The following is a 27,222-nucleotide window of genomic DNA, read 5'->3' on the forward strand; positions in this document are numbered from 1 at the left end:
TAGGTAGCCATTACCTTCCTACCAGAGCAGTATCTGATCTACTCACATTTGTATGTTTTCAAACTGGTAGGTTGTCAGAAGCTGGGCCTAACATTGGGAGCTCACCCCGCTTCCTGGATTCGAACTGCCAACATTTCGGTCAGCAAGTTCAGCAGCTCAGTGGTTTAACCCACTGTGCCACCAGGGGACCCATTTCAACTACACCACTCAATTAATAAATGGTCTTTTAGTTTCTGCAGCACGTAGAATCGGGTTCCTTGTTATAAGGCTGGCTGTTTTATTGATTCTAAAAAAGACAGAAAAGGACTAGAACGGTGGATGATATATTTTTTGGGTCACCTCTGTTCATAAATTAGCAGACTTTCAGTTCCATAGAACTTTTTGCTAGTTAGTCTGAAGATTTTCACAAATGTAAAAAAAAACCCTAGATGATCTGGTAATTATTGAATATATCTAGAAAGTAGTAAAATACGTGCTATATCTTGTTATTTCATCTAATGGCTTCATTCTTATTTGTTCTCTGAAAGGAGTGAGAGGAGAAATGTCACTTGGATGCCAAGAAGCCTTTGAAATTTTTAGAAGAGATCATGCCGATAGCATAACGATTGATGACAATAAGCAGCTCCTTAAAGTAAGGTAAGATTTATATTGCACAAACCTCTGAGAACACACTCTGTGGATAGAAAGACATGCTTTTGGCTTGGATGCAGAAACTGATTAATGTATAGATTTAAATGGCCTGAATTTGCAGACTATATTACAAGGCAAGACATAAGTACAATTAGATATATGGTAAGAACCATTATTTTAGTACAGCAGCTCAGAACATTGTGGCTCCACCATGGAAAGTCTTCTACACATGAGTTGGCAAAATGGAAAATTGGCATAGTGAGAGTTTTTTAGTTTTATATGCCAAAAGGACTAGGAATGTTGTGGTTGCATGTGATAAAGTCTTTAATCAAAGATGGCAAGTAACCATAATCAAAAGAGCTTTGAAAAAAGGGCACATACCAGAAGCAGGTCATAGAAAAGGCAGTATTTGGCCATCTTTCAACCTTGTAGCACAGTGATACAAATGCTACTTCTGTGGATCGTATTGTCATTCTTACTTCCATATTACATACTTCTGGATGTCTGTATTCTCTTCAGGAGAATAGGGCCATATGTTGTACCTGGACATATTTCAAAAGAGAAGAATTACTCTATTTGGCTTCATTTCAGTGACAGTAATTTCCTTCTTAATGAGTCTTAGGTTTGGCTTTAGAGTCTAAGTGTGTTTTGTTCTTAATTTTGCAGAGCACCCAGTAATCTTAAGTGCTTTATTATTATTATTATTATTATTATTATTATTATTATTATTATTTCATATGTAATTAATGTGTTTACATGTTTCTTATGTGACAAGGTTAAGTGTCACTCATGGAAATTACTCAGAACAGTCTGTAAACCATTTTGTTCCATCATTGAAACCCCACCTATTTTTACTCCAACAATGAACAACATATGGACTAATCGTGCAGCTAGTGCAGAATGCTGCAGCCAAGTCACTGACTAGACTATCATATAGAAAACGTGCTATTAAAAGCAACCTAGAAAGGCTAAAAGCTTGTTCCATGGTGCTAGAAAAAGAAGAAGCAGCAGCAGCAGCAAGCAAACAAACCCAGTGAATGTTGGTTATAATTTTTTTATAAGCTTTTAGCCTTTCTAGTTCCTTTGCATATCAATACGCCATATAGAAATGTACCTTAATATGACAATCAGTGTAACTAATGCTTGAATTAAAGTTAGAAAATCACAATTGGTTTGGGTCAGTTTCATACATTTTCATACATTCTTTTTCCCATATTAATATGGGGTTGTTTTTATCTTGGGAGGTTGGACTTGGCCTCGGTATTCCACACTCTGGTTACATCCTGAATAGAGTATTTATTTATTTATTTTATTTAGAACTTTTATATACTGGTCTTCTCACATCCACAGAGGGACTCAGGCTGGTTCACAACAAGATTCACAAACAGTAGTTTAAAATATCACACCACATAATGCACTAATACATAAAATACATTAAAATAAAATCATATAATTACATAAGGCCAGGTCATCAGAATAAAATCACAATTCATCACCATCTATCCATGTGGTCAGGAGTTATTGACTCACTCATCGAATGCTAAATTCCAGAGCCATGTTTTCACCAGCTTTCTAAAAGTCAGGATAGAAGGGGCAGTTCTAATCTCCAGTGGGAGAGAGTTCCAGAGCCGAGGGGCCAACACTAAAAAGGCCCTGTCCCTTGTCCCCACCAGACACGCGAGGATGGTGGGACCGAGAGCAGGGCCCCTCCAGAAGATCTTAATAACCTTGATGGTTCATAGGGGAGAATCCGTTCGGACAGGTAAATTGGGCCAGAGTCGTTTAGGGCTTTATAGGTCAACACCAGCACTTTGAATTGTGCTCGGAAACTGATTGGCAGCCAATGGAGCTGACGTAACAGAGGAGTAGTATGCTCCCTGTACCTCGCTCCTGTTAGAAGTCTGGCTGCTGCTCGTTGGACTAGTTGTAGCTTCCGGGCAGTCTTCAAAGGCAACCCCACGTAGCGAGTGTTGCATTAATCTGTACGGGATGTAACCAGAGCGTGGACCACCATGCCAGATCAGACTTTCCAAGGTACGGGCGCAGCTGGCACACAAGTTTTAATTGTGCAAAAACTCCCCTGACCACCGCCGACACCTGGGGTTCCAGACTCAGCGATGAGTCCAGGATCACTCTCAAGCTGAGAACCGGCGCCTTCAGGGGGAGTGTAACCCCGTCAAGCACAGGCTGTAACCCTATGCCCTGTTCGGGCATAGGGTTGCAGCGCACTCTGTGTAGGGTTGCCTCTGAAGACTGTTCGGAAGCTTCAGTTAGTTCAATGCTCGGCAGCCAAGTTGCTAATGGGAGCGGGGTACCAAGAGCGCACAACACCCTTGCTACACCAGCTCCACTGGTGGCCTATCAGCTTTCGAGCACAATTCAGAGTGCTGGCTTTGGTCGATAAAGCCCTTAACAGTTCTGGCCCTGTTTATCTGTCCAAACATATCTCCCACTACAAGCTACCTAGGAGCTTAAAATCGACTGAGAGCAGCCTCCCCACCATCGCAATCGTGCTTGGTAGGGACGACAGACAGGACCTTCTCTGTGGTGGCTCCTCGGCTATGGAATTCCCTCCCAAACAAAATCAGATCTGCTCAATCTCTCCTGTCCTTCTGAAAAAAAAGTGAAATCCTGGCTCTGGGATCAGGCCTTTGCAGACAAGACTGACTTGCTGGCAAAGCTATGGTTTTAATGGACTATGATGGACTGCTTTTAGGATAACAACTGAATTCGGTGATGCGTTTTAATATCTTTATATTTTTTATACTGTTTTATTATATTATGTATATTTATGCTTTTCTTATTGTGGGCACTGTGTTAGCCGCCCTGAGTCCCTCTGCGGAGGTGAGATAGGACAGGATATAAATGCCCTAAATAAATAAATACATAAAGAAAGAAATCTGCAGAAAATGTACATTAAAATGTCTTTAAATGAACATTAATTAATGTCTTTTCAACTTTACAGTTTAACTACAAAGTTTGTGCAAAACTTATTTTTACAATTTAGACTCTATATTGGATTGAAATTGTAAAGATTATTCTCAATACCATGTATTTTGGAGTAATCTATACATTGCTAAATATATTGTACAAACAATTGTGCATTCTAAATTATTTTAATTTTTCTTTAGCTAAAAGAACTGTATTGCAAATAAAAATTAAGAGATACTTGTATTACAGTCCACCCATTAGCTCAGGCAAATTTGCAATGGAAATAAACAGATTTCTCAGGCATTCCTAACAAAGGCAGCCAATTGCAACAGTCACACTTGCCTCAAACAGACAAGAGTTCTTTCTCCCACCCTGGATATTCCACAGATATATAAACTTCACTTACCTAGTTTCCAACACACCTCACAACCTCTGAGGATGCCTACCATAGATGTGGGTGAAACGTCAGGAGAGAATGCTTCTAGAACATGGCCATACAGCCCAGAAAATTCACAATAACCCAGTGATTCTGGCCTTATTTTATTTATTTATTTATTTACTATATTTGTATACCACCGCTCTCAGCCTGGGGGCAACTTGAAAGCCTTTGACAACACATTCCTAACAAAAATGATCCTTGAAAAAAAAATTCCAGTCTTAATAAGCATTTTAACTTAAAGTGACTATTTCCATGCAATCAGCAAATATTATCAGATCAAATATTTATTTATTTATTTATTTATTTATTTATAGTATTTATATTCCACCCTTCTCAGGGCGGATTACAATGTACATATATATGGCAAACATTCAATGCCATAGACACACAACATATATAGATAGACACTCAGAAGCTACTTAATATTCCAGCTTTCCATGAGGGCATTCTGGCCACCAGGGAGCTGTCGCTTCACCGTCCATTTGTGACACTGAAGTACTTCCTCATTCTTTGCATGCTTGCTGGAGATTTTTATGGCCTTGTAAATTAGTTAAATTAGCCTCCCCGCATAAGCGATACCTAAATTTCCTACTTGACAGATGCAACTGTCTTTCGGGCTGCAAAGGTAGGCAGCAAGCTACACAAATTGGATGGAAGCTCACTCCAACCCGGGCTAGCTTCGAACTTATGACCTTTCGGTCAGTAGTGATCTTAATGCAGCTGACTCCCAGCCAGCTGTGCCACATAATTTATTCTATAAATGTCAGTATATATGAAAAATATCCAATTTCTTTAAACAGCCATTTTTCTTTTTGGTTTTTTAAAATCCGTATCTTGTCCTTTGGATTGTATTGTAAAAGTTTTATTCTGCAAGGCACATTAGCTTATCATCATGTTGTCCTCCTCTTTTTAACTTTCATCTCTTTAAAATTCAAGTTACAACAACAACAAAAACATTTGAGGGACATATTTAAACATTATATCTTCTTTTTTTCCATTTAAGTATTGAGTCCTTGTAATATATGGGTATGTGTGTGTTTTCTTTTAAAAAGTATTGCATTTATGGTTCTATTTTGCAAAATTTGAGCAAAAGTTTTTCTAAAGAGCATAATTTCTCATTCTTGGGTTTCAATATATTAATAATGATGTCTCCAGTTTTCAAGACATTCATTTGAGGTGATCCCAAGCAAGTTTGGAAAAAGTAAAAGAATGTTAATATACCATATGAATCAAATTGCATGCAGACTATAGTCCTATTACCTTTTAGGAAACAGACCTTATTGCAAAGAGTCAATAAATTTCTGGATAAATGCCCATGCAATAGTTCTTAACATTTAATCTACCATGTCGATTTTGTATTAAACACAGCAAGCAATGTTGTAGCTGTTGCTGTTTGCAGAAAACATTAGTGAACAAAGTCTGAAACTCCAAATACATCACACTTGTTCAAAACAAACTCTGCTTAGATCTACTCTGTAATTTGGAACATAGCTGCTGAACCACTACTTGTACAGAAACTCAGTGACCTAGCACTCAAATTGCTAAGCAAGGATTATATATACAACACATTGAAAAGTTAACCTTCTCTTAAATATATACCTTTCAAATGCAAATATTTCTATATGTGGTGTGATAACCGTTTCCCATGCCATGCTTGACACTTGGTTCACAATTGCTTTTTTAAATAGATTTGTATTTTCTTTAGTTTCTCCCCCATCCTCTTTTTAAAAGTTGGGTAGATTTTATCATAGACCACGAGAGCAATTCATGTCTTGTAGCACTTGGAAAAATCTGCATTGGTCCTTTTTATAGATTTCTTTCTGCTATTCTGTGGTGCAGAGGCATAGTCTCCTACTCCAAACCTCAGTAGCATTCCTCAGGCACCTTATCTTCTTTCTAGATTGTATCCAAATGGCTTCCAACTTGTTCATTTCCTTAATCATAAAATCATAGAATTGGAAAGTCACCTAAGCCAGCTTTCTGCAATAAAATTTTACCCAACTGACAGTTCCCACAATCCTCTTGCCTGATCCAGACCAAGTATACCACAAGTAACTGCTCTGCAGAAGGTGCCCGAAGAAAGCCATCATTACTTTATGAATGTATGAAGTGGAGAAAACCTCATACTAAAATAAAACCTGCCCTTTGAAATCTTGTCAGCTAAGTGCTATTTCCAACTCCTTAACAAACTACAGAGAGGCAACCACGTTAACTGTGTTGCAACGGTTCTAATGATTATAGAATTATAGAGTTGGAAGAGACCACAAGGGCCATCCAGCACAAACCCTTGTCATGTAGGAATGCAGAATCAAAACATCCCCAACAGATGGCCAACCAGCCTCTGCTTAAAAACCTCCAGAGGAGGAGACTCAACCACACTCAGAGGCAGCATATTCTCTTGCTGAAAAGCTCTTACTATCAGGAAGTTCTTCCTAATATTTAGGTGGAATCTTTTTTTTACTGTAATTTGAATCCATTGCTCTGTGTCCTCATCTCTAGATCATCAGAAAACAAGCTTGCCCCCTCCTCAACGTAACATCCTTTCCATTATTTACATGACTATCATGTCCCCTCTTTGCCTTCTTTTCTTTTCTACAGAGTCCACTGTAAACACTGTGCATTGCTGATTTGCGTAAAATGGTGGTGTTCAGAAACCTTGCATTGTTTCCAATTTTTTGTGATCCCAATATTGAGCTAAAGGGGCCTTATTAGGGGTCAGGACTCACAGTTTAATAAACAGTGGACTAGAGCACACTTTAACAAATAAATAAAATATTTGGGATATATCTTTACTAAATAAGATTGGGATAAATTACCTGCTCTCTGGGTACCATGAGACCCTTTGGGGACAAGTGTACACCTTTGGTCTTCCACATCTCCCATGCCTCCCCCTTCCATTTTGGCTGTGAAAAAAATTATGCTCTTTAGACAACCTCACACCAGTCTTAACAACATACTCAAGTCTTTCAGAAATTCAACCACAGAAGTGACCATATGTGATGCCATGACACTTTCACTTGATGAAAATAGTAGCTATTATGGTACATTGGTCTTCGATATGCCCAATGGAGCTGATTATAGTCAGAGAGTCCCCACACAACTAACAAACAAATACAATCTGTAAGTAGCTTCTGTAGGAATTTGACCCACAGGACTGGGAGAGAGAATTCATTGGTTAACACCATAAGTGATTAATACTGTACTCACTTATTCATTTGGCAAGGAAATACAAAGGTACTATACAGGTACCAACATGAATTTCTCTGAGTGTGGGACACATATATAAGTTAAGTGAGACTAGGAAAACAACAACAAAATGACAGTATTGCGAGAAAAGCATCTTTACTACCATGATCTCAATCTGAATCTGTCACACAATTTCATATAGCGACCCCTGGCTTCATATTATGTGGGCTGATCATCAGACATCTTTGGCCGTGCCCTGGCACCTTACATTGAGAAAGGGCTGCAAAAGGTTGAAAAAGTAAACAGAGAACAATATATAGCCTAATCTTGTTAATTTTCTCTCTTATTTGTGTGTTGAATAAATGTCCTTCTTTTCATGGCTTTCATGAAATAATGCCAAGTTTTTAAACTTTGTATTTTCTCAAATACATCACAATTGTACCCTTGGTTCACCCCTGATATGATAAATAAATGGCTTTCAGGGAATCCCTCTCAAAGTACCACATCAGCCATAGAAATAAAGTATCTCCCCAAACTATCTTCATTTTGGGGAGATTTCCATGTACTCTGTTGAAATGCAAGGAAAGAAGTCCTTTCTCCTTTCCTTGCATTTCAAACAGAGTGAATGGAAATCTCCCCAGGATAGCCCAATTATTCATGTTGTGTTCATCTGTTAAAGTAAGTAGGCATCAGGAAATAAGGGTGTGGAGATCTAAAATGCTAGCTATGTACAGCTTGAAAGAAAAACTGACTAATTGAAAGAAGACACCCAATGTGTGCCTCTCATTTGGAAAAGTGCTATTTTCCGCTTTGTTCCATTGCTAGTTTTGTTAGACAAAAATGGAACTTGCGGGTTTTTCCAGTTTCTCCTCTTAATCCAACTCTTGCCAAACCTGATTTGGTTCCAGGTCTGCTAGGATGTTTATACATGACTGGATACTCAGTCAGAATTTCATGACAAGGGTACTGCCCTAGCCACAAAAACCATAATAGAATGTGTCATCCTACAGATATCTGTGATTTGTTACAGAAGAGGTATTTTCTGCTTTTGTCCCTCTATATCAGATTAACTCTGGATTGTGTTAAAATTTTAAGCTATTTAAGTAACCTGACTTAATTATTATTGAAAACTGAAGAGATTGGCAGGATTGGTCTGCCAATTTCGAACCATCATAGGTTCAAATAAAAATGGAATCTGCCATCTTCTGCCTGAAGTGTGTTTTTATTGGCTTTTCTTTGTGCAGCTGTGAAATAGCTGGATCATTTTCTTCTGCATTGCCACAAGAACTATATTTTAGGATTTTTCTGAAAGTTTGCTTAAATATGAAGATCAGAACCTTTTGTATCAACTGAAATGTATAGAATATATTTTAGGAATAGTTTTTTATATCTGCATTGTGTGTTCCAGTGATCTTTATATGCAGTGATACCTTGACATCGAGTTTAATTCATTCTGTGACCAAGCTCATAACTCAAATTGCTCATATCTCAAATCAGTTTTCCCCATTTAAATTAATTCAAATGCTATTAATCCATTCCAGCTCTACCACCCAACCCCCCCCCCCCCCGAAACTACACCAATTTTTATTAAGTGTATTTACCTTCAAGATCAGAGAAGATGCTGGTGAAGGTGAAGGAGACCACTCTAATGAATCAAGATTGAAAGAACGGGCAACTTGCAGTTATTTCAGTTTAAATGTTATTAATCAATGAATCCAGATTCATTTTTACTTAAAGGAAAAATACACCTAATAAAACAGTGTTAATTTCTAGAACACAAGATCTAGATTTCAATAATCCTAACTATTCTATTGCTCTTATTGCTAGGTTTGCTGAAGCGAAATCACTTGGAGAAAAAGTAAATGAAATACGAAATAAGATTAGTAAGTAACAGTGTTCAACTTTATTTTTATTTTTTTTAAATGCTAGAATTGTAGTTATTGCATACATTAAAGTAAAGCAACACTAAAATTATTGTAGCAGATGGTATGAACAAAGCAAAAAAACATACTGGAGTGTTATAGGTTTCAGTGAGTAGTAGAATGGACTCAATTTTCCTTGTATAGGCAATAGAACCTACATATTAGGTGAATTCTCTCTGTGTTTATTAAAACATAAAAAATGTATGGTCACAAGAATGCAGCAATTACTGCCTGTGTTTTCCTCAGTGATTCCACATATTTATCTCAAAGATTTTACATGTTAAGCTCACTTTCAGTTATTTCTTTCAATGCTAATGCCATGCAAGCTATTTTTGTAATCCCCAAATCTAAAGAAAGGGTTTTTTTTTTTAGTTTCTTCATCTGAACCAAGACAAATATACTAGGTGGATGAACAACAGAATCAAGAACATGAGTGTGACTTGTTTCTACTACTTCTGCTCAGAGTATCATTCCTTATGCCATGCATGGAAGCTAACCTGCCAGAATTATAGTTGAAAACCCGATTGCAAGAATTATAGGCATCTGTGGCTTACAGCTACATACTTAATATACTTTTATTGTTGTTTTGGTTTTATTCAAACATTCCTGGCTGCCCCATTGTGCACAATTAAGGCCAGATAACTTCCACATTAGTTTCTGTTTTTCCAGCCAACACTTAATGATATAAAACTCTCCACCACAAAGGTCAATGGAATACTTTTTGGTAAGCCACTTAATGCAATGGAGAACCCATTTTACCAGTTTTGATGATTTATAGTGATGCTGACAGAGACCAGTTGGCTGTAACTTGAACATCAGCCACATATATTTTATTTTTACAGTTTTTCATAGTAGTGACCATTATTTTGCAGTACTACAGCTCTTCCCCAAATGATCTATTGCTGCTACTTCCCAAGGAAGTAGGCACATCTTTCAATGCTATCTTCATCGTATCGTTTTGCAAAGTTTCTAAACCTTGCCAAATTGAAGTCAATTTACTAGTGTGCCAAAATATCTTTTTGACAATTTTAGTCCCACAGATCAGGCAGCCCTTCTACACCAGCCCTAAAATGTGGAAGTTACCAGGATGAAAAAAAAATTAAAACACAGATTTTAGCACAGTCTAGAAGCGCCCAGAGAATCCAGTGGTAATATATAAATGCATCACCACTGATAATACTTTATAGAGCAGTTACAATTTGCAAATTTTAGTACCCATTTTAGATAAAGGAACTTAGATGTGATGATGGTAAAACTAGAGCAGAGAGGCCCTATACTATAAATCTAGTACTCTATCCATAGACTCCCTGGCATGAAAATTCTCTGAGTTGTAAATCTTAAACTCCTAGTACTAGGGTCATTGGGGAATATTTTATATAGTCAGTGATCAAGTAGAGTTATTCTGTATGTACTGTGGAAGGGAAACTACACTTTGCTCTAAGCCTATGGACTGAATTGGTTTTCAGAGAAATATGGATTTCTTACAGCCCGGTTTCTCACTTAGGCTAGATCTACACTGCCATATAACCCAGTTCAATGCAAAAAAAAAAAAAATTGGGATCAATTGATATTTCAAAACCTGAAGCAGCTGTTCTTTTTATTCGGTTCAAAAGAGCGAATAATATAATTGAAATTGAGTGCAAGATGAAGCACTGTTTCATTTCAAGTAGACCTTCCCAAAGTAATGCATTTTGGAAATACAATAACCATACAGGGTTTGGTCACTTATATTTATTTAAGAATTGTGGCTGGTTCACACAGGATACAAAGCCATTGCTAAAAAGTGCTATGAAACAACTACAAATGCCATTCCTGGTGGTCATCATGCACTGTATTAATAGCAACCTTAGAGAAAATAATGCAGACACCTCACTGTCTAGAAATGTTGTATTTGAAGACTGCGTGAAACACAGATTCTGTACTTTATGTTGTTTCAGCCAGGCATATTTTCATTTGCTCTGTATGGTGTGAAATCACTAGAGCAATGAAATAATAATTCTTGAATCTCTGTTAAGAGTCTCTGATACATTCCTCACTTTGCAGTAGTTTCTATATTTTACCTTTCAAGACCACGTCCCATATCTTCTGTTATTCTTCATTTTGACTGCTTCAAGAAATTTACTTCAGTTATCTTTGAACTATTGTTAGCTCTCATCCTTCACATATGAAAAAGAGATTTGGGGTCACAAGAAAGAAATCATATGGAATAAATCGCAGGTGTTCTCACCTGCTATTAATATCCTGTTTGGAGTTTAGAGGCCTCTAGTTTTTTATTTATTCATTTTTTATAAATCCACATGGTATGTGAAGAATTGAGAAGCATTTTTTTTCTAAAATCTGTGGTTGGTGAGCTTGTTTCTGTAGGATAAGTAAACCCAAATTGAAAGCACGATTCAAAAGGAAGTGAAATAAAGTCAAGATCAAGAATATATGATGCAGCTGTCCTGGTAAATAAGAAGATAAAAGGAAACAATGAACGATCTAGATAGAGTAAAAAATTTGCATATTACATCAAGGCAATCAAAGCTGTATATGGAAATGATTGTTGGAAAACAGGAAAAGAGGAATTTTTAATATGTTGGGGCATTTGTTACATTCATACTAAATTATTTGCCTCAAAAAGAAGTCCTAGAATGTTACAGTGACTGATACGTTTAATCCAAAATAGAACAATTTATTGTTTGCACCATTAAATTGACTCTTTCTGTATGCTGATTTTCTTTCCCCAGAATTTCAAGACAGTGTGTATTACAAATCCTACAGTTCTGTTGAGGGGTAGGAGGAGTGGGATTTGGAGATGGGATTTCACCAAAGCACAACTGTAAAACACGTTAGAACCGTGGTTCTCAACCTGGGGTCCCCAGATGTTTACGGCCTACAACTCCTAGAAATCCCCACTTTACTGTCAGCTGTTAGGATATCTGGGAGTTGAAGGCCAAAAACATCTGGGGACCCCAGGTTGAGAACCACTGCGTTAGAATAATAAGGAAGCATGTATTGCTTTCATATAAAAACAGCTATTGAGATACAGAGATGGAGCAAATCATCTCCTTTTAGTGATGTAAATCCAAAAGAAAGAATAAGCTTAGATGTAAGCACACCAAAATCTTTTAATATGTAAATTTGCACATGTCTGTAAGAGATACATCAAATAGAAGAAAGGCACATTGGGGAAATTTTGAATGTATTAAAATATCCACAATGGCAGTGCTTTTGTGTAGCAATTAATATATGAGTTACTCTATGTATAGATGCTTTAACAGCTAATAAAATATATGGAATTACTGGACTACAGTTAGACTTATCCAAGCAAGAGTATGCCATCAGAAAAGTTTTCTATATTTAGCTAGAAATTACTCTGTTCCCAAAACTGAGAGTGTTGTTGAAACAACAAGGGCTGATCCCTTTGGCAATAATCATTCAGAAACACATTTAGTGAGTACTTGCATTCCCATTTATTTGTATTGATTATAGGCTTTTGTTTTTCTGACAGTGTCTCTTTATTTTCCTTGTTAATTTTTCCATAGGCCTCATTTTGTAGTTAGACATGGTTTTGGAGACTATTCCCATTCCTTTGCAGCTTCTGATTGTAGCAGGTGGTATGATACAAACATCTGAACAATGAACCTTCAATAACAAAGCCAGAAAATAAAAGTAGCTTTGTTAACATTAGAGAAGAGAGCAGGAGAGAACTGGTGGATTTTATATATAAACAAAAAGCTCTTCTAACCCTTTTACCTATCTTAACTACCACTTTTTTATTATCCAGCCTTAGATTTATGTGGAATTAGTCCAGACAGTTGTTAACCGATTGAAGCATTTCGTCAATCTCTATGCATTTTTATTAAATGCTTAAAACTTTAAAAAAAACTTTTCATAGAAACAGTTGTCTTCTCATCCCACGTGGCCATGCAGTACTTTCCTCACATCCCTAAGGGATAGAGGCTTTCTTTATTAAAACAAAAGTTGATATTCTCCAGATGCGGACTTCTGTGTGTACAAAATCAATAGTGATTGTGCAATATACAGAGACTTTCCTGTGTGGCTGTCGGGAGGGACAGAAGTAAGAACAAAATGAGAATGTGCCATATCAAACCTTTGTTAGAAATCTTCCCCTTTACTTCTAATTTAATGTCAAGTGTCAAGGCAAGAGCATGTTGTTCACGCCAAAGCAGTGATTGAATCATTTGAATGCCTAGTTATTGTAGACATCAAAATATTGTCCAGAAATGTATTTTGAGGCCTGTGCCTTATCATGGGTGAAAATATGGGCTACCCTGGAGCAAAATAAAATATTAACTATAGAAGGTTATGACATTAGAAGAGGGTGGCACGCTTACCTAAGCTATGGAAAGGCAAGGATAGAATTTTTTTTTACTAATCATTACATCAGAGGCCCCCTACTAAAGACCTGAAACAAGTATAAAGACATCATTTACCCCAGAATACCCATGTGGACATCGCCAATAGAGGCATATCATAAAAGAGAGTTACCGAAAAGTAGATGGCTTAATTACAGGCAACTATTGGTTAAAATCAACAATGAATGGCACCTGAGGTCTATGGAAGAATTAAAGAGGGAAGATAACGAACTAAATTGGCTACAATATATACAAATTAAAGAAACTTTAAATGAAGATCTAAAAGTGGGATTTAGCGAAAAGGACACGTGTTGGGATATAATTATGAAAAAGGATAAGAAGCTGGTTAGAATCTTGTATCGAAACCTGTTAGAGTGGAATACTGAAACGGAAATAGTAAAAGAAAATATGGTCAAGTGGGCCAGGGATATAGGCCACTCTATACTAATAAGCGAATGGGAACAAGTATGGAAGGTCAAGTTTAAATACACTAGAGCCAGCAGCATAGTAGAGAACTGGCACAAAGTTTTCTATAGATGGCATTTGACACCTGTACAATTGGCGAAATTTAGTAAAAATAACAATACGCAGTGCTGGAAGTGCGGAAAGGAAGCTAGAACCTATTTCCATTTGTATTGGAATTGCAAGATGATTAAAAAATTTTGGACGACAGTTCATTTACATACACAAAACATTATTAAAACAAAGTTTGAGCTCAAACCTGAATATTATTTATTGAACATAACAGATTTAGGTCTGAAGAAAAATGAAGAAAATTTTTTGTTTTATTTATCGTCGGCAGCCAAAATATTGATAGCCCAGAAATGGAAAAGTAAAGAGATTCCAACTAATGAAGATTGGATAAAGAAAATAACAGATTTCAGAATTTGTGACAGATTATCGAGTCAAATAGAAGAACTCAGTAAGACCAAACAAATAAGCTGGAAGGACATGGAAGAATATTTGAAAAGGAAATTCAAACTGGACACCTAAAAGTCGATGGGTAAGAAGAGCAAGGACAGCAAGGAACAGGAAAAAGGAACAATACAACGAGATAATCACTCCTCTGTGGACTGAACGGAAGTGATGCACACATTCGTCTGACCCCCATCCCATTCTCCAGCCATTCCTACCTCCCCTTTATCCCTTCTATTCTACTTCTGGGCCCCTCCCTACCTCTCTTACCCCACCTACCCTTTATTTTATCCCCCACGGTCTGTCTAAACTTCACAACTTTCTATCACAATAATTGTTCTCCCTCTTTCACTGTAAAAGAAAATGGTATAAAAATTAAAAAATATATTGTCCAGAAATGTTAATTTGTTTCCAACATAATCAAATCATAAAGAAATAATAAAATCAATTAAAAATGACATACACATCCCCGCTTTACTGTCATTGTCAGCAATGCATAATAATTATGCAGAACCTTTAATTAATAACCAGTTAAATGTCTAAAGGGTGTCTATACCTGGTATGGGCAAACCCAGGCCCATGGGCTGGACGGGGCCCTTTGGGCTCTTTACCCCAGCCCCCATCTGCTTCGGTCTCCCCTCCAGTATACGGACGTAGTGGCCTGCCATGTCCCCATACTCAATGGAGGGCCAAAGGCAGAGACATGCCTATGCCAAGTACTTTCTGGAGAGCACTCGGCTGTGGCCTGTTTCTCTCCCTCCTCTGGGTCCGAGGAAGGCGGGCTGCTGCCTTCCTGGGACCTGGAGAAGAGCCGGGGAGAGAAACATGCCACTGCCAAGCATGCTTGATAGCAATGTTTTTCTCTCTCTTCTTTGTGTCTGAGGAAGGCAGGTTGCAGCCTTCCTGGGCCCTGGAGAAGAGCCAGGTAAAGAAACATGCCCCTTTCCTCGCCCGACCCTAGCCTCCCAAGGGCCCAGCCCCACCCTTCCAGCCCTGGCTCCACCCCGCCCACCCCCACCTCTTCTCGCCCATGACCCCACCTCTTCTTGCCCCACCCACACTCCCTCCTGGCCCAGCCCTTGTAGCCAGATCCATAAGACGGCCCCAGGGCAAAAGGTTTTCCCATGTCTGGTCTATACTCACAGCAATAAGTCAGTCTTCATGAGTGTTCTGATACAGTCATAGAATCATAGAATCATAGAGTTGGAAGAGACCTCATGGGCCATCCAGTCCAACCCCCTGCCAAGAAGCAGGAATATTGCATTCAAATCACCCCTGACAAATGGCCATCCAGCCTCTGCTTAAAAGCTTCCAAAGAAGGAGCCTCCACCACACTCCGGGGCAGAGAGTTCCACTGCTGAACGGCTCTCACAGTCAGGAAGTTCTTCCTAATGTTCAGATGGAATCTCCTCTCTTGTAGTTTGAAGCCATTGTTCCGCGTCCTAGTCTCCAAGGAAGCAGAAAACAAGCTTGCTCCCTCCTCCCTGTGGCTTCCTCTCACATATTTATACATGGCTATCATATCTCCTCTCAGCCTTCTCTTCTTCAGGCTAAACATGCCCAGTTCCCTAAGCCGTTCCTCATAGGGCTTGTTCTCCAGACCCTTGATCAGTGTAGCACTGCTTCAGATTTAGCATTGCTGCTGATGGGAAATAATACTCTGAAGTTGTTTGGCAAGCCACTTCTTCTGAAATATAGCTTACAGCACCTGATAACCATTGGTGGCCTCCCATCCAAGTCTTAACTAGGGCAGGTGCTTCTTAGCATCCACAATCAGATGAGATCTGGTGACTTTATTTAGACCAAGTCATCGCTGAATATAAAAGTTCACTTGGCTCACAAATTCTTATGAAACTCAGTTCATCTCAATGTCTCTTGTCTTCCATTGGCTTGAGAAGATTCCTTAACTTTTAATATGTCTCAAATTCAATCACAGGATAGAACTCGGTGAAATCATGTAATCTGTGCCCTTTAGCAGAAATCATGTAATCTGTGCCCTTTTTCAGAAGTAAGGGAAAATAATACACTATTGGATACCTAGTTGGATTGAAGCAAACTAGGTAATTTTTCAGTGCAATTCTCTCCTACAACTGTCATATAGAGTTGATATTACTAGATGAGAGGAAGAGCCAGACAGAGCAAATACATGTAACATGCTAGCTAACAAATCTCAGATCTTTGCAGAAAAGTTACATAAAGTATTTTGTAAGGAAACTTTGTTTAGCAATTACAGGGATCCGTTCTCAAAGAGTTTTCAGAACCTTTTAAAGTTCAGAAAGCAAACTGAGCTTTTATTTTACTGACTCTTGTTCTTAATGAAGCTGATGCTGAAAATAAAAAAAACTATGAGTCACGGTAGAAAGTCTTTGTCTTCTCATTAAACATCTGTTTTTATTTGTATAATAACAGTATAAAGAATATTAAGAGGTAAAAGGAGACTCTCATTTATAAATAGTTTTTATGTTATTCATACAGCGCAGTTTAGAAAATTAGTACTACAATCAGTTATTAAGACTTCCTTTTCTTTTGAACTTGGTCAAATCAATAATGTATGTGTTATGGTAAAGAGTGGCATGTCCCAATATATGTAAATTTACTGAACATTAATATTAATTTGTTGAGGCACCCCTACAGAAAGTTGTTAGATCAAGAATAAACATGATATTTTAGTTTCAAAACAATGAATAACCTGTCCCCCAGTGGCGAATTTCACAGAATAACATACAGTTCCAATATTACTCCTACAATCCACTTTTTCAGCTGATTTTAAAATGTCCCGGTTTATCTCTTCTTATCTCATTTTCCCTTCTTTTCTTCAGCTTCCTTCATTTCTACAGACTGAGTTCAAAATGCAAGGATAGTTTGTGCTCAACTAAGCACGAGGGAGAGGAGAGGGTGGAATCCTTCCTTTTGTGAATTATATATAAAATTTGACTACCATGTAGAGAAAAACAGGCTTTTGATGTAAAGAAAGAATTTTCAGAAACAGCAAGTTTTGCACAAAAATGTGTATTTCAAGAAACTGTTTTTTTTTTTCACGCTTCCTCTGTTTCCAGGACCAAGGGAGAGGGTTTTTCAAAGTGTTTTTAGAAACTTGTTTTTAAGACTCCATTGTGAAGTTCTTTTGTACATCCCTCAGCATTTTCTGGGAGGAAAAACTAGTTTCTAAAAGCACATGTTTCTTTGGATCCAATATCCTTTTTTAACATACTGTTCCATTATCTGTGTGGAGGCCACTAGGAGGTGCTAGAGAGAGAAAGATAATCCCTTTTACAGGTTGAAGGAGGAAAACCATTTCCCTCATTTTTGCTGGTTATTTCCCCTCCCCACTTCCAATGTCATAAATGAGGGTTGTTTCCATGATGGGGGTATGGATGGGAGAAATAACAGGAAAACAGGGGGAAATGGTTTTACTCCTTCAACCCACCCTTCACCCCCATCAAATGGACTATCCTCTCTCTCACGCTCCCTTGTGGCCTCCACCTAGGTAATGTAACAGTATCCTAATGTTTTATACCAAAAACGGTTCTATGCATAACGACACCTCAGATACACTACTCTTAAAATAATAAAGAAATGGGGTTGCAAAAAAGTGCTTTTGCAGGAAAAAAAATTCAAACCAAAAACAAACAAACCTGATGTGTATCTCTGCATATTATAATTTCCCAAAACACTTTGGGATGTGCAACTATTGGGTGAAAGCTTTGCAGAATTCTGGCCTTTGTGTTATTATTCCTGATTTATTTCCACATGTCAAGAAAGCCATTTTTCAGCCAGGAAATGAATAGCGGAAAATATTCTTTCCAGTACTATATCAACCTACTAGAGTCACTGGGATTTGCACAATGCACAACTGTTGGCAGAATAGCGTCTTCAGTGTTTTTTTAAGTGACTAACTCTTGTAATATATTGCATAAATCTCTATATTGAATACAATTTTATAAGATGCTTAAAGGGAGTATTCACTTCATACTTGTTCTGGGGCTTTTTTTCTGTCCAGATATAGCACCACTTTAACTACTATGTCTGCATCCTATTTGCATTTAGGGAGAGAGGTATGGAATTGGTAGAGAGCTCTGATTTTTCTGACAAAGCTACAAACCCAGGTTCCAGGGGATCAAACCATGGCAATTAAAGTGAAATCAGTGTGTTATGTAATATGAAAGGACTGTTGGTTCATTCATTCTTGGATCTTAGAGAATCCTTTTCTTAATAGCTTTTCCTGTAATACTTTTAGTTCTGCTTCTTCTTCAAGGCAGTGTATTTAGTCCAATAGCTAAATAATAACATGCATAATTACTACTGTAGCAATATAACATATGCACACACAGACACATTGCATAACAACTTGTATTTATAGAATCTCTTGCACCAGAGTTAAGGGTTGTGCTTTCATAATCTTCCATACTTGAGATTGGGTTCATTTGTATAATACTAATAGTTTTACTAATTTCTTACAAACTCGCTAAGTTTAGTTTCAGCCACTCTTTCATATCCTGCTGTGAAGGTTTTATACTATCCCATGTTGCCACGTATGCCGTAGCTTTTCAGACTACTCATTTTGGCATCCTTTATAACTCCTTTTCTCTTGTATATATAGATTCTCGTGAAATTATTCCCATGTGTACATTATTATGAAATATGTACATTCTCGTGTAACATATAAAATAAAAGTTAGAGCTAGCCAAATATTTCTTTTCAGGAGGGCAGCCATAGTTAAAATCTATTCTGGAATCCTTTGTGCTCTCACATTTATCATGAATTTCCCTGAAGGAAGCTTGAAACTAGTCTGGGTCTTCCAGCACTAACAAAAATTGATTTAAAATGGAATTACCAAGGTATGATTTTGACCCTTTTCATGATATAAAAAAAAATTCATCCAACAACAGTCCAGGATAGAGTGCAGTGAAGGCACCCAGAAATGTATCTGAATTCTGTATAAAACAACAAACTATTTTGATGTTTTTCTGAGGTATAACCTGACTAAAATCTATTCCCTGCTCCCCTTTGTATAGAGTTTTGTTTTTGTTAGAAATTACTGGCATGCATACAACTATTTTAATAGTTATTTGTATATTAAAACAGTGCCATAAATGGATAAACTATTTGGTGAACATTTACAAATATTTGATGTGTGATGAATATATAGTAATTCAAGTTGACAGAAAAATCTATTTAGGAAAAATGAGATAATTGACTAGAAAGGGGTGAATAACTTATGGCCCTTCCAATGTCTCACCTTCTATACAGAGTTGTCCATGTTTAGGGATCATGGGGACTGCAATCAAGCAACATCTTCCCCTTTACCAATTGCTAAAATTGAAAAATAGATTTTAGGTTTTTTTAAGAGCTTGTGAGGCTTGTCATAAACTCACATCCTAACCAGGCTCAAAGGGACATGTTGCTTGGGAAAGGACAGCACATAGTTCATTTTTTGTAAGGCACATGTTTTTTAGTCACAAGATTCCAGGTACAGGCCCTGATAGCAGCATTTAAAACTAACGGATGATGACACCTTGGATTAACATACTCAAAATAGATAATACTGGGCTATATTGCCAAATTGTTCCATCTAGCATGAGGCAGCTTCTTATGTATCTATGAAACAATGTTTCATAATGAATGATGACTATGCAGTTAACCTAATTTTTAATGTGACGACTATTCATATTATTTGGGGGGAATATGCTGTTCATTAACAAAATTTGTTGTAGATGTATTTGTGTCACTCTTGGGAAAAACTTTTAGAGAAATAGCTAACAGACACATTTCTTTACAAATCCGGTGTACCTGGCATAATAATCTAGTTTCCACATTAACATAGCCAATATCTGGTCCCATCTAAAGCATCTTCCATCCACATAGATCAAACTTCTGTCTTTTAGAAACAGGTTGGAAATTTCCTCTAAGCATAACATTTTAATTCTACCTTCTTGGAATACCAGTGGCCAATCTCCCTAGACATTCCTATGGACATCACATTAGCTATTGTATGTTTTCATTATCAAACCCATACTTACTTGATCAGCTACTGTGTCAAACCGCTTCTGGGTTCTGTAAAATTAGAAGAGAATTATTCCCTATGAAAATGATCATTTACGGAATATAGCTGATCTTTCCTTCTCACAAGTAAGTTTGAATTTCTTCTTTAAGATTTTCTAGCTCAAGTATTTAAAGAGTAAACCAATTTGTATCATTGTTACGGTCTAGCTATCTGTTTTCTCTCATTCCATGTATACCTAATCTGAATAAACCTTCTTAATTTGGAACCTGTGGTTAACTATATACTTTGATGACTAAATATTTTTTTCCCTTGTTTAGTTGGATTCTATTTTCATATTTTCACGTTCTTTGACCAAGTGGATATACAGAGCCAGCCCCTACTGAATTAAAATGATTTTTTGTGTATTAAAACACTGTCTGCCTTTGAGTTTATGTTCTATGAAATACTTACAACTTCCACCACTACTTTTAAATATTTGCAGGAACCCTTTTAAAATGCTGGTCTGAATGAATTATTAAAAGCTTTTTTCCATTACTAAATTTATGAATGGGCTTCTGGAACTTGCTTTTTCTTCCAATCTGTTTGGCTTGCGGGTTTTCAGTATATATGTCTATTTTATGGCAGCAAATTGCATTTCCATGGCAGCAACTATGGTACTATTCTGTGATATATTTTTTTTCAGAACTGTTTACTAAATGAAGTAATGCTTTGTGGTACATAAGGAATAAATTATTCCTCATGGCATTGGCACTGACAAGGAAGTTTGGCAGATCTCTTCTGTAATGCCATAGAATATGTAGCTATGTTGACTGACTTGACTGAAGAAAAATGTAGAGGGAGGTCTTAGTTAAATTATTGATCTTTGGGATTCTGAATGGTCTTTAATTGAGCTATATTTTGTCTCTTGCACAGACCATCTGAAAGAAGAGATCATTCAGAGACATATGCAAAAAGCAGCTCAAGGTAGGTATATTGCAATCGTATTCAAGACTTTTCCAGAAGGGACTTTTGCTACTGGCAAATGCAGATTTACTTTCTGCCTACAGACTTCATGATGTCAACTACAGACTCTCACTCTAATGTTATTTTAGCCATTTTCTTCATATTCTTCAACAGCAGTTCATGAAATAACATTTTCATGGCATCTTTTCTTACCATACACACATTTATCTTCCTTTTTAGTAGTAGCCACATAATACCTCACTGGAAATACTGTTCTCCACAAACCCAAAAGCTAACTTCAGTTGAGCCATATTGATTTGTGCCTATGATTTCAGTTGTCCTGAAGTGACCTGGGAAACCATAGCTTATTTGAACAGATAGAGAAACATGTGCACTCTCTGTGTTTACAAATATCTCGAGGAACATGTGGAGTCTTCCCAAATGTTTAATTACTCTTCATTAATCATAGAAAATGATGCAGGAATGCTTGCAGTAAATAATTCATTTGGATTATATCAAGGTAAATAAACAACACTGCATTCCATTGGAAAAACATAAGAGACTGACTGCAGAACTAAATAATACAGCAATTCTCAATCGTTTCCCTCTGTATAAAGAAGAGGCATAGATTTTCATATACCATGCTTAAATAAATAAAGTGTTTTGGGACTTCTGTCTTCCCCCTGCTTCTGTTAATAGTTAGAAACATCTCCAAAAGCAACAGCTAACATTGTAGAACTGGTGGCACAAAATGCTCAGTATCATACCAGGATTATTACCAAGAGCTCTATTTGTCCCCTTTTAAATCCCTCTGAATGCTTTTGTATCCTACTTCCTCCCTGTAGTCTACTGTGTTGAGCTCTATTAGGCTCCAGCCAGAAGAATTAACATGAAGTAGGCAATCCCGTTTTGAAAGTGCTGCTTTAACTACTTCAAAACTAGATTTTAGTGTTGATTTTAGACTGCTTTTATAAAAATGCTTTTATCTTTGTATGGTTTTTAATTGATATTATTTGTTTATCACCTTGGGAACCCTTGTGGTTTGAGAAGCAATACAAAATATTTTAAGTAAATCAATAATTGACATACATTCAATAATAAAAATAAACATCTGATTAGTAGTTGTTTTACAATCAGAAGACCTTATCTTATTATGCTTCTTTAGTTATTTATTCTTTTAAATGTATTTAAATGTTTTGACCCAATTATTACTGTGTTGATTGTGGATCCTTATTTTCTGCTTTATTGTATTCTGTCAGATGGAAACAGCTGTCAGTTCTCCTAGAAACTGTCTTGATAGCCGTAAAAACATCAAGGCATTCATGAAAGAAAACAGCTTGGTAGCAAGCCTAATTAAAGCTTTGAACGCATTCTGTCTATTTGATATCTTGATATTAAGATTTTCTAGTTGGCTTTAAAAGCTCCTCTGTTTGGATATTGTAAGACTGGAAAAATAGTATCATTATTTTTCCTCAAAGTGAATGGGTTTTCCTAACACTTGCAAAACCCTGACAGGAGTTTAATTAAGCAATGAGATTTCTGCTATTTTCTCATGCCTTGCAGAGTATTCTGGGGAATTGTGAAGAAAAATAAAGAAGAAAAATAAATGGGATTGTTTTTATGCTAAAATGCTTTTATACACTTTTATCTATAGAAAGTGTGGTTTTTTGTTTTGTTTTTTGTTGTTGTTTTTTTTTTGCAAAAATAAACCCTCAATATATTTATCTGCAGAAAAAACTACAAAGTTGGAATAATGGGACAATGCGGGTGTACAGATCTCCATTCTTTCCTGAAGGAGGGAGAAAACTATGGGACTAGTTCATCATTGTACAGACTTCCTGGAGTGACCTCTAGTGGTATTTTAGGCCATTTCACCAATCTATGACTATGGAGAAAATTCATTTCCAAGACTTTCATGATATTATTATTATTATTATTATTATTATTATTATTATTATTTCCACCTATTCCTTTGGAATTGCAAAGGAATTCATTGCAGCTCACACCAAATAATATAATATTTATTGTAAGGGTGTTCCCAAAGTCTCTAACATAGGAACAATTAACAAACTCATATTGACTACAATTTCCCATTTCCCCTATCTTTGGCAATTTTGGGGGCATCCTGTAGAATGCTAAAAAAATAGAGATTGATCCAGAATATAAACAATGAGATATTAATTAAAAATGTGCATTTCCATTGCCCCAGTGGCTTCCCCATTCTCTCTTTGGCCCAGTACAAAGTACATCCCAAACTTGTGACTTGAGGATTATTATGGATGATGGCAATGCCTCTCTTCCTGTACCAGCACTGAGTCCATGGATGGAGAAAGCTGAGAGGGATCAGTTCCTCCAAGCTCATCCACTCAGTTTTATGTGATATATTTTATCATGGATAATCAAACGACCCCTTCTTTGCTTTACTTTCTAATGAAAGAAAATTAAGTTAAAATAGTACAACAGTAAAGACATTCATGTTGGGAAAGCATCAGATCATTTTCTCAGATTTAGTTTGCTTTGTTAATGTAGTACTGGAATGAAACTTGGGCTTGATATTTATTTTCAGTACTTTTTGGAAAGCCAGAATAAAATTGTCTAGGTCCCTTCCAGGAGAACTCCTTCTTCAAGTAATTCTAAATTTGTCTCACTTTTCTTATTATTTTTTGTATCCTTGTGTCCAGTACAATGCTTAATACTAATAATGTTCAAAATCAGTTTCATCAGTTTAGAAGCTTTAAAAGGTCTGAAAGTCCAAGCACATATTCCACCAGAACAATCTGCTCATGTGCCATTTGAACCACTGCCACCTTTGCTTCTTATGTATAGTAAAAAGAAATGTGTTTTAATATATTGCATGTAAGAGCTTCCACTTGTATTTTTGGCAAATGTTTTCTAGGGATTATCTGATTCCATGCAGTTATTGCTCCACTTTGGCAAGGACCTGTCTCATGAACATTTTTCATTTTGACTTGCTGAAGTATACAGTGTCTGTTACATGAAGTCTATATTTGTATGCAACTCGCAGTACCAAGTAGATTAAGGTGGGAAAACCTGAAGCTGATTGTGGCCACACACATTCTGTCAGCCAACACATAGGAAATGTTTATAGAATGTGTAGGATTGTATCATCTGCCTTTCTAGAGAAGCCATTTGGGTTTGAATAGAAACCAGGATTCATTTTATATATCCATTTATATCCATCTCTGTCTCCTTACTGTGATTGCTTCTCTCCTAAAATTTTGTTTTTCAAGCTGTATTCTCAGTAAATGTGCTTTTGAAGCAACAATTTCTTACTTGCCATCTACCTATTAGCATTATAAACCAGCTGCTCACCTTTCATACCAAGTAACTGACTAAAGTAATTTCAAGGCAGCATAAACCTCTGTTTTTAAAGGGAAGCAGAATTCTGTCTGCACCTGTGGTTCACTGACCAACTGTTAGAGATTGAACAAGGGGGTGGGGATGGGGGGGGGGGGTCAAAAGCAAGAGATTATAAGCATCAATCAAAGGTAAATGAAAAGAGGTGTTGATCTTTCTAAGTGATTCAGCAGCCATGTTGTTTCTTATAGTTTGAACTCTGCTCTAAATTCAGGAAAAGCCAGAAACAAATTCAATCTAAGCTGTGAAGCTCACTGGGTGGTCTCAACACATCACTGTATTTCAGCAAACCTACCTCACAGAATTGTGGGCTTAAAAGGATACTATATATCATCAATGACAAAGCAGATATATTTCCTTTACATTATGGGACACTATAAGCAAAAATCCAACTATTAGTGGATTTGCTGAATCAATGGGACTGTAAACGTTTACTTAAGATGTCTTATTCAAGAAATCTCTTTTAGCCAGGATTAACAATTGGATTTAGCCTATAAATCCTCTTGTTTAAGATTTCATGGACTACTGTGGCTGCAGAATAAATAGAGGCAGTCAGGAATGACTAATTAGCACATATTTTGAATCTGTACATAATATAATTAGATTTTTGAAAACCAATTTACTCACCTAGGTTTTTTTCCAAAAATTGTATTTTATTCAAGAATCATATACACATTTCCAAATTAATAATTTAGGACATAAAATAATATAAAATGATATGTATTGTTCTCAAATGGGAAGTGATGTAAAAAGCAATAATGTGGAAGAGGAACAAATTCAGAACCCACCATGCTTTAAAAGCCTACTGGGGAAGAGAGTCTTGGCAGACTACTAAAAGCAAGCCACAAGTATGCCAGATATCCTGTTTGGCAGTGCTTTCCAACTGATGTGACTGCATGTTACAAAAGGTCCTCACACTTCTGGTAAACTACCGTTTTATGAAGGAATTGATCAGGAAAGGTATATGTTTGCAGTTAGTTCTCAAGCAGATTAGAGAAAAATCTGTGAGAATTACAAGTATATAAAGCAGTTTTTGTTCAGTAGGTCCCTGTTAATTTCTGAATCTGTATGCATATCTTCTGCATTTTCCCCCATCATCCGTCAAACCTTTTTAGTTATGCAAACTTTTTTAGTTTTTCTTTTTGTCTTCCCACTTGCGCCCTTTATCCACAGCTTCCTTTACTTGCTTGTTTTTAGTTCAATCAGTATAAATTGAATGGTCCTGGGTTCCATCTAAAGTACTTTGGCATCAGCTTCCTAATTGTCTTGTCTATTCAGTTTTGCTTCTTTCACAAATTCATCTCAGAGCTTTCAAACCTCCTGGGTTGCCCCGTTGATTTTAGCCTGAACACGAAATATCATCCAGCAACTTACTACCCTTTAAATGGCAGGGACCTTTATCTGTCAGTCATCTATGTCCACTTTTGGGAAGGATGTAATACCTAGTGTAGTAAAGATATGACCAGGATTTAGGAAAACATGTGCATTCTAGCCAGCATGCAAATGATATTGGACTGGAAACTAAAATTAAAGTTGGGAAGAGGAAATAACAGTTTACTATAGGAATTATCTGAACTTATCTTCCTTTATGAGCTGTCAAGAAGATAAAGATCTTCTTGTGAGACCCTGCTCTCTATCCCGCCTCCTTTGTAGGCGCAGTTGGCAGGGACAAACAACAGGGCTTTCTCAGTGGTGGCCCCTTGGCTATGGAACTCCTTCCCGAGTGAAATTAGATCAGCCTCTTCCACCCTGACCTTTAGGAAAAGGCTAAAAACATGAAAGCTTGACCACACATTCAATGAGTAATCTATCAGTGCAATCAGAAAAGATGAAATAGTGCTACGACAAATTGAAACGGCCGCAAACTATGATATTGGATTGTGTGATTTTAAATAATTGGTTTTAAGGTTTTATATGTTTTAATTGTTGTTTCAATGTTTATGTTTTTATTATGTGTGGTTTTGATATCTAATTGTTGCCTATATATGTAAGCTGCCTTGAGTCCCCTATGGGATTGAGAAGGGTGGGATATAAATACAGTAAACAATAAATACATAAATTATTTCCATAAACAAGCATTTAAACTGGCTTGAGAAAGACTATGGGAACATATCATGTAAGGTGAAGGTGATCCCAGATTTAACCCCATCTACCAGCACATGTAGGATAACTGTACTAGCCTAAGTAGTTCAAATGAGTTTTATTTCCGAAATAAAAGCAAACCAACATGGAGTCATATAATGATGGAAACTAATTGGCAAATGTTTAGAGTAAGCAAAATAGAGCATTTCATACAATTAGTGTGTGGAATGTGCCTTAAAAACAGACTGCACATTCAGAGAAGAAAAGGGGCTATTGGTTGAAAGAAATAAAAAATGTGCACATATTGCGCACAAGTTAAAACATAATAGCAGTATTACATAGAAATTCCAGATGAATGTGTCCAGGAAAAAAAATACCAACATGTATATTCTGTGCAAGAATTATTTTAAATTAAATACCCATTTCAGAGAA

General features: G+C 36.8%; 1 protein-coding gene across 4 annotated transcripts in view; it reads left to right on the top strand.

Moving 5' to 3' along the window:
- Nucleotides 1-27,222, top strand: part of KIF6 (kinesin family member 6) — a 160,330-nt gene that overhangs the window by 107,631 nt on the left and 25,477 nt on the right. For all 4 annotated transcript variants that reach the window (XM_060754090.2, XM_060754092.2, XM_060754089.2 and 1 more), the window contains 3 exons: nt 528-636; nt 9,014-9,069; nt 21,301-21,351. In XM_060754090.2, coding sequence (XP_060610073.2) covers nt 528-636; nt 9,014-9,069; nt 21,301-21,351 — 216 coding nt within the window. The remainder of the gene's footprint in view (nt 1-527; nt 637-9,013; nt 9,070-21,300; nt 21,352-27,222) is intronic.

The sequence above is a fragment of the Anolis sagrei genome, chromosome 1 (assembly GCF_037176765.1).
Source record: "Anolis sagrei isolate rAnoSag1 chromosome 1, rAnoSag1.mat, whole genome shotgun sequence".
Classification (NCBI taxonomy): Eukaryota; Metazoa; Chordata; class Lepidosauria; order Squamata; family Dactyloidae; genus Anolis; species Anolis sagrei.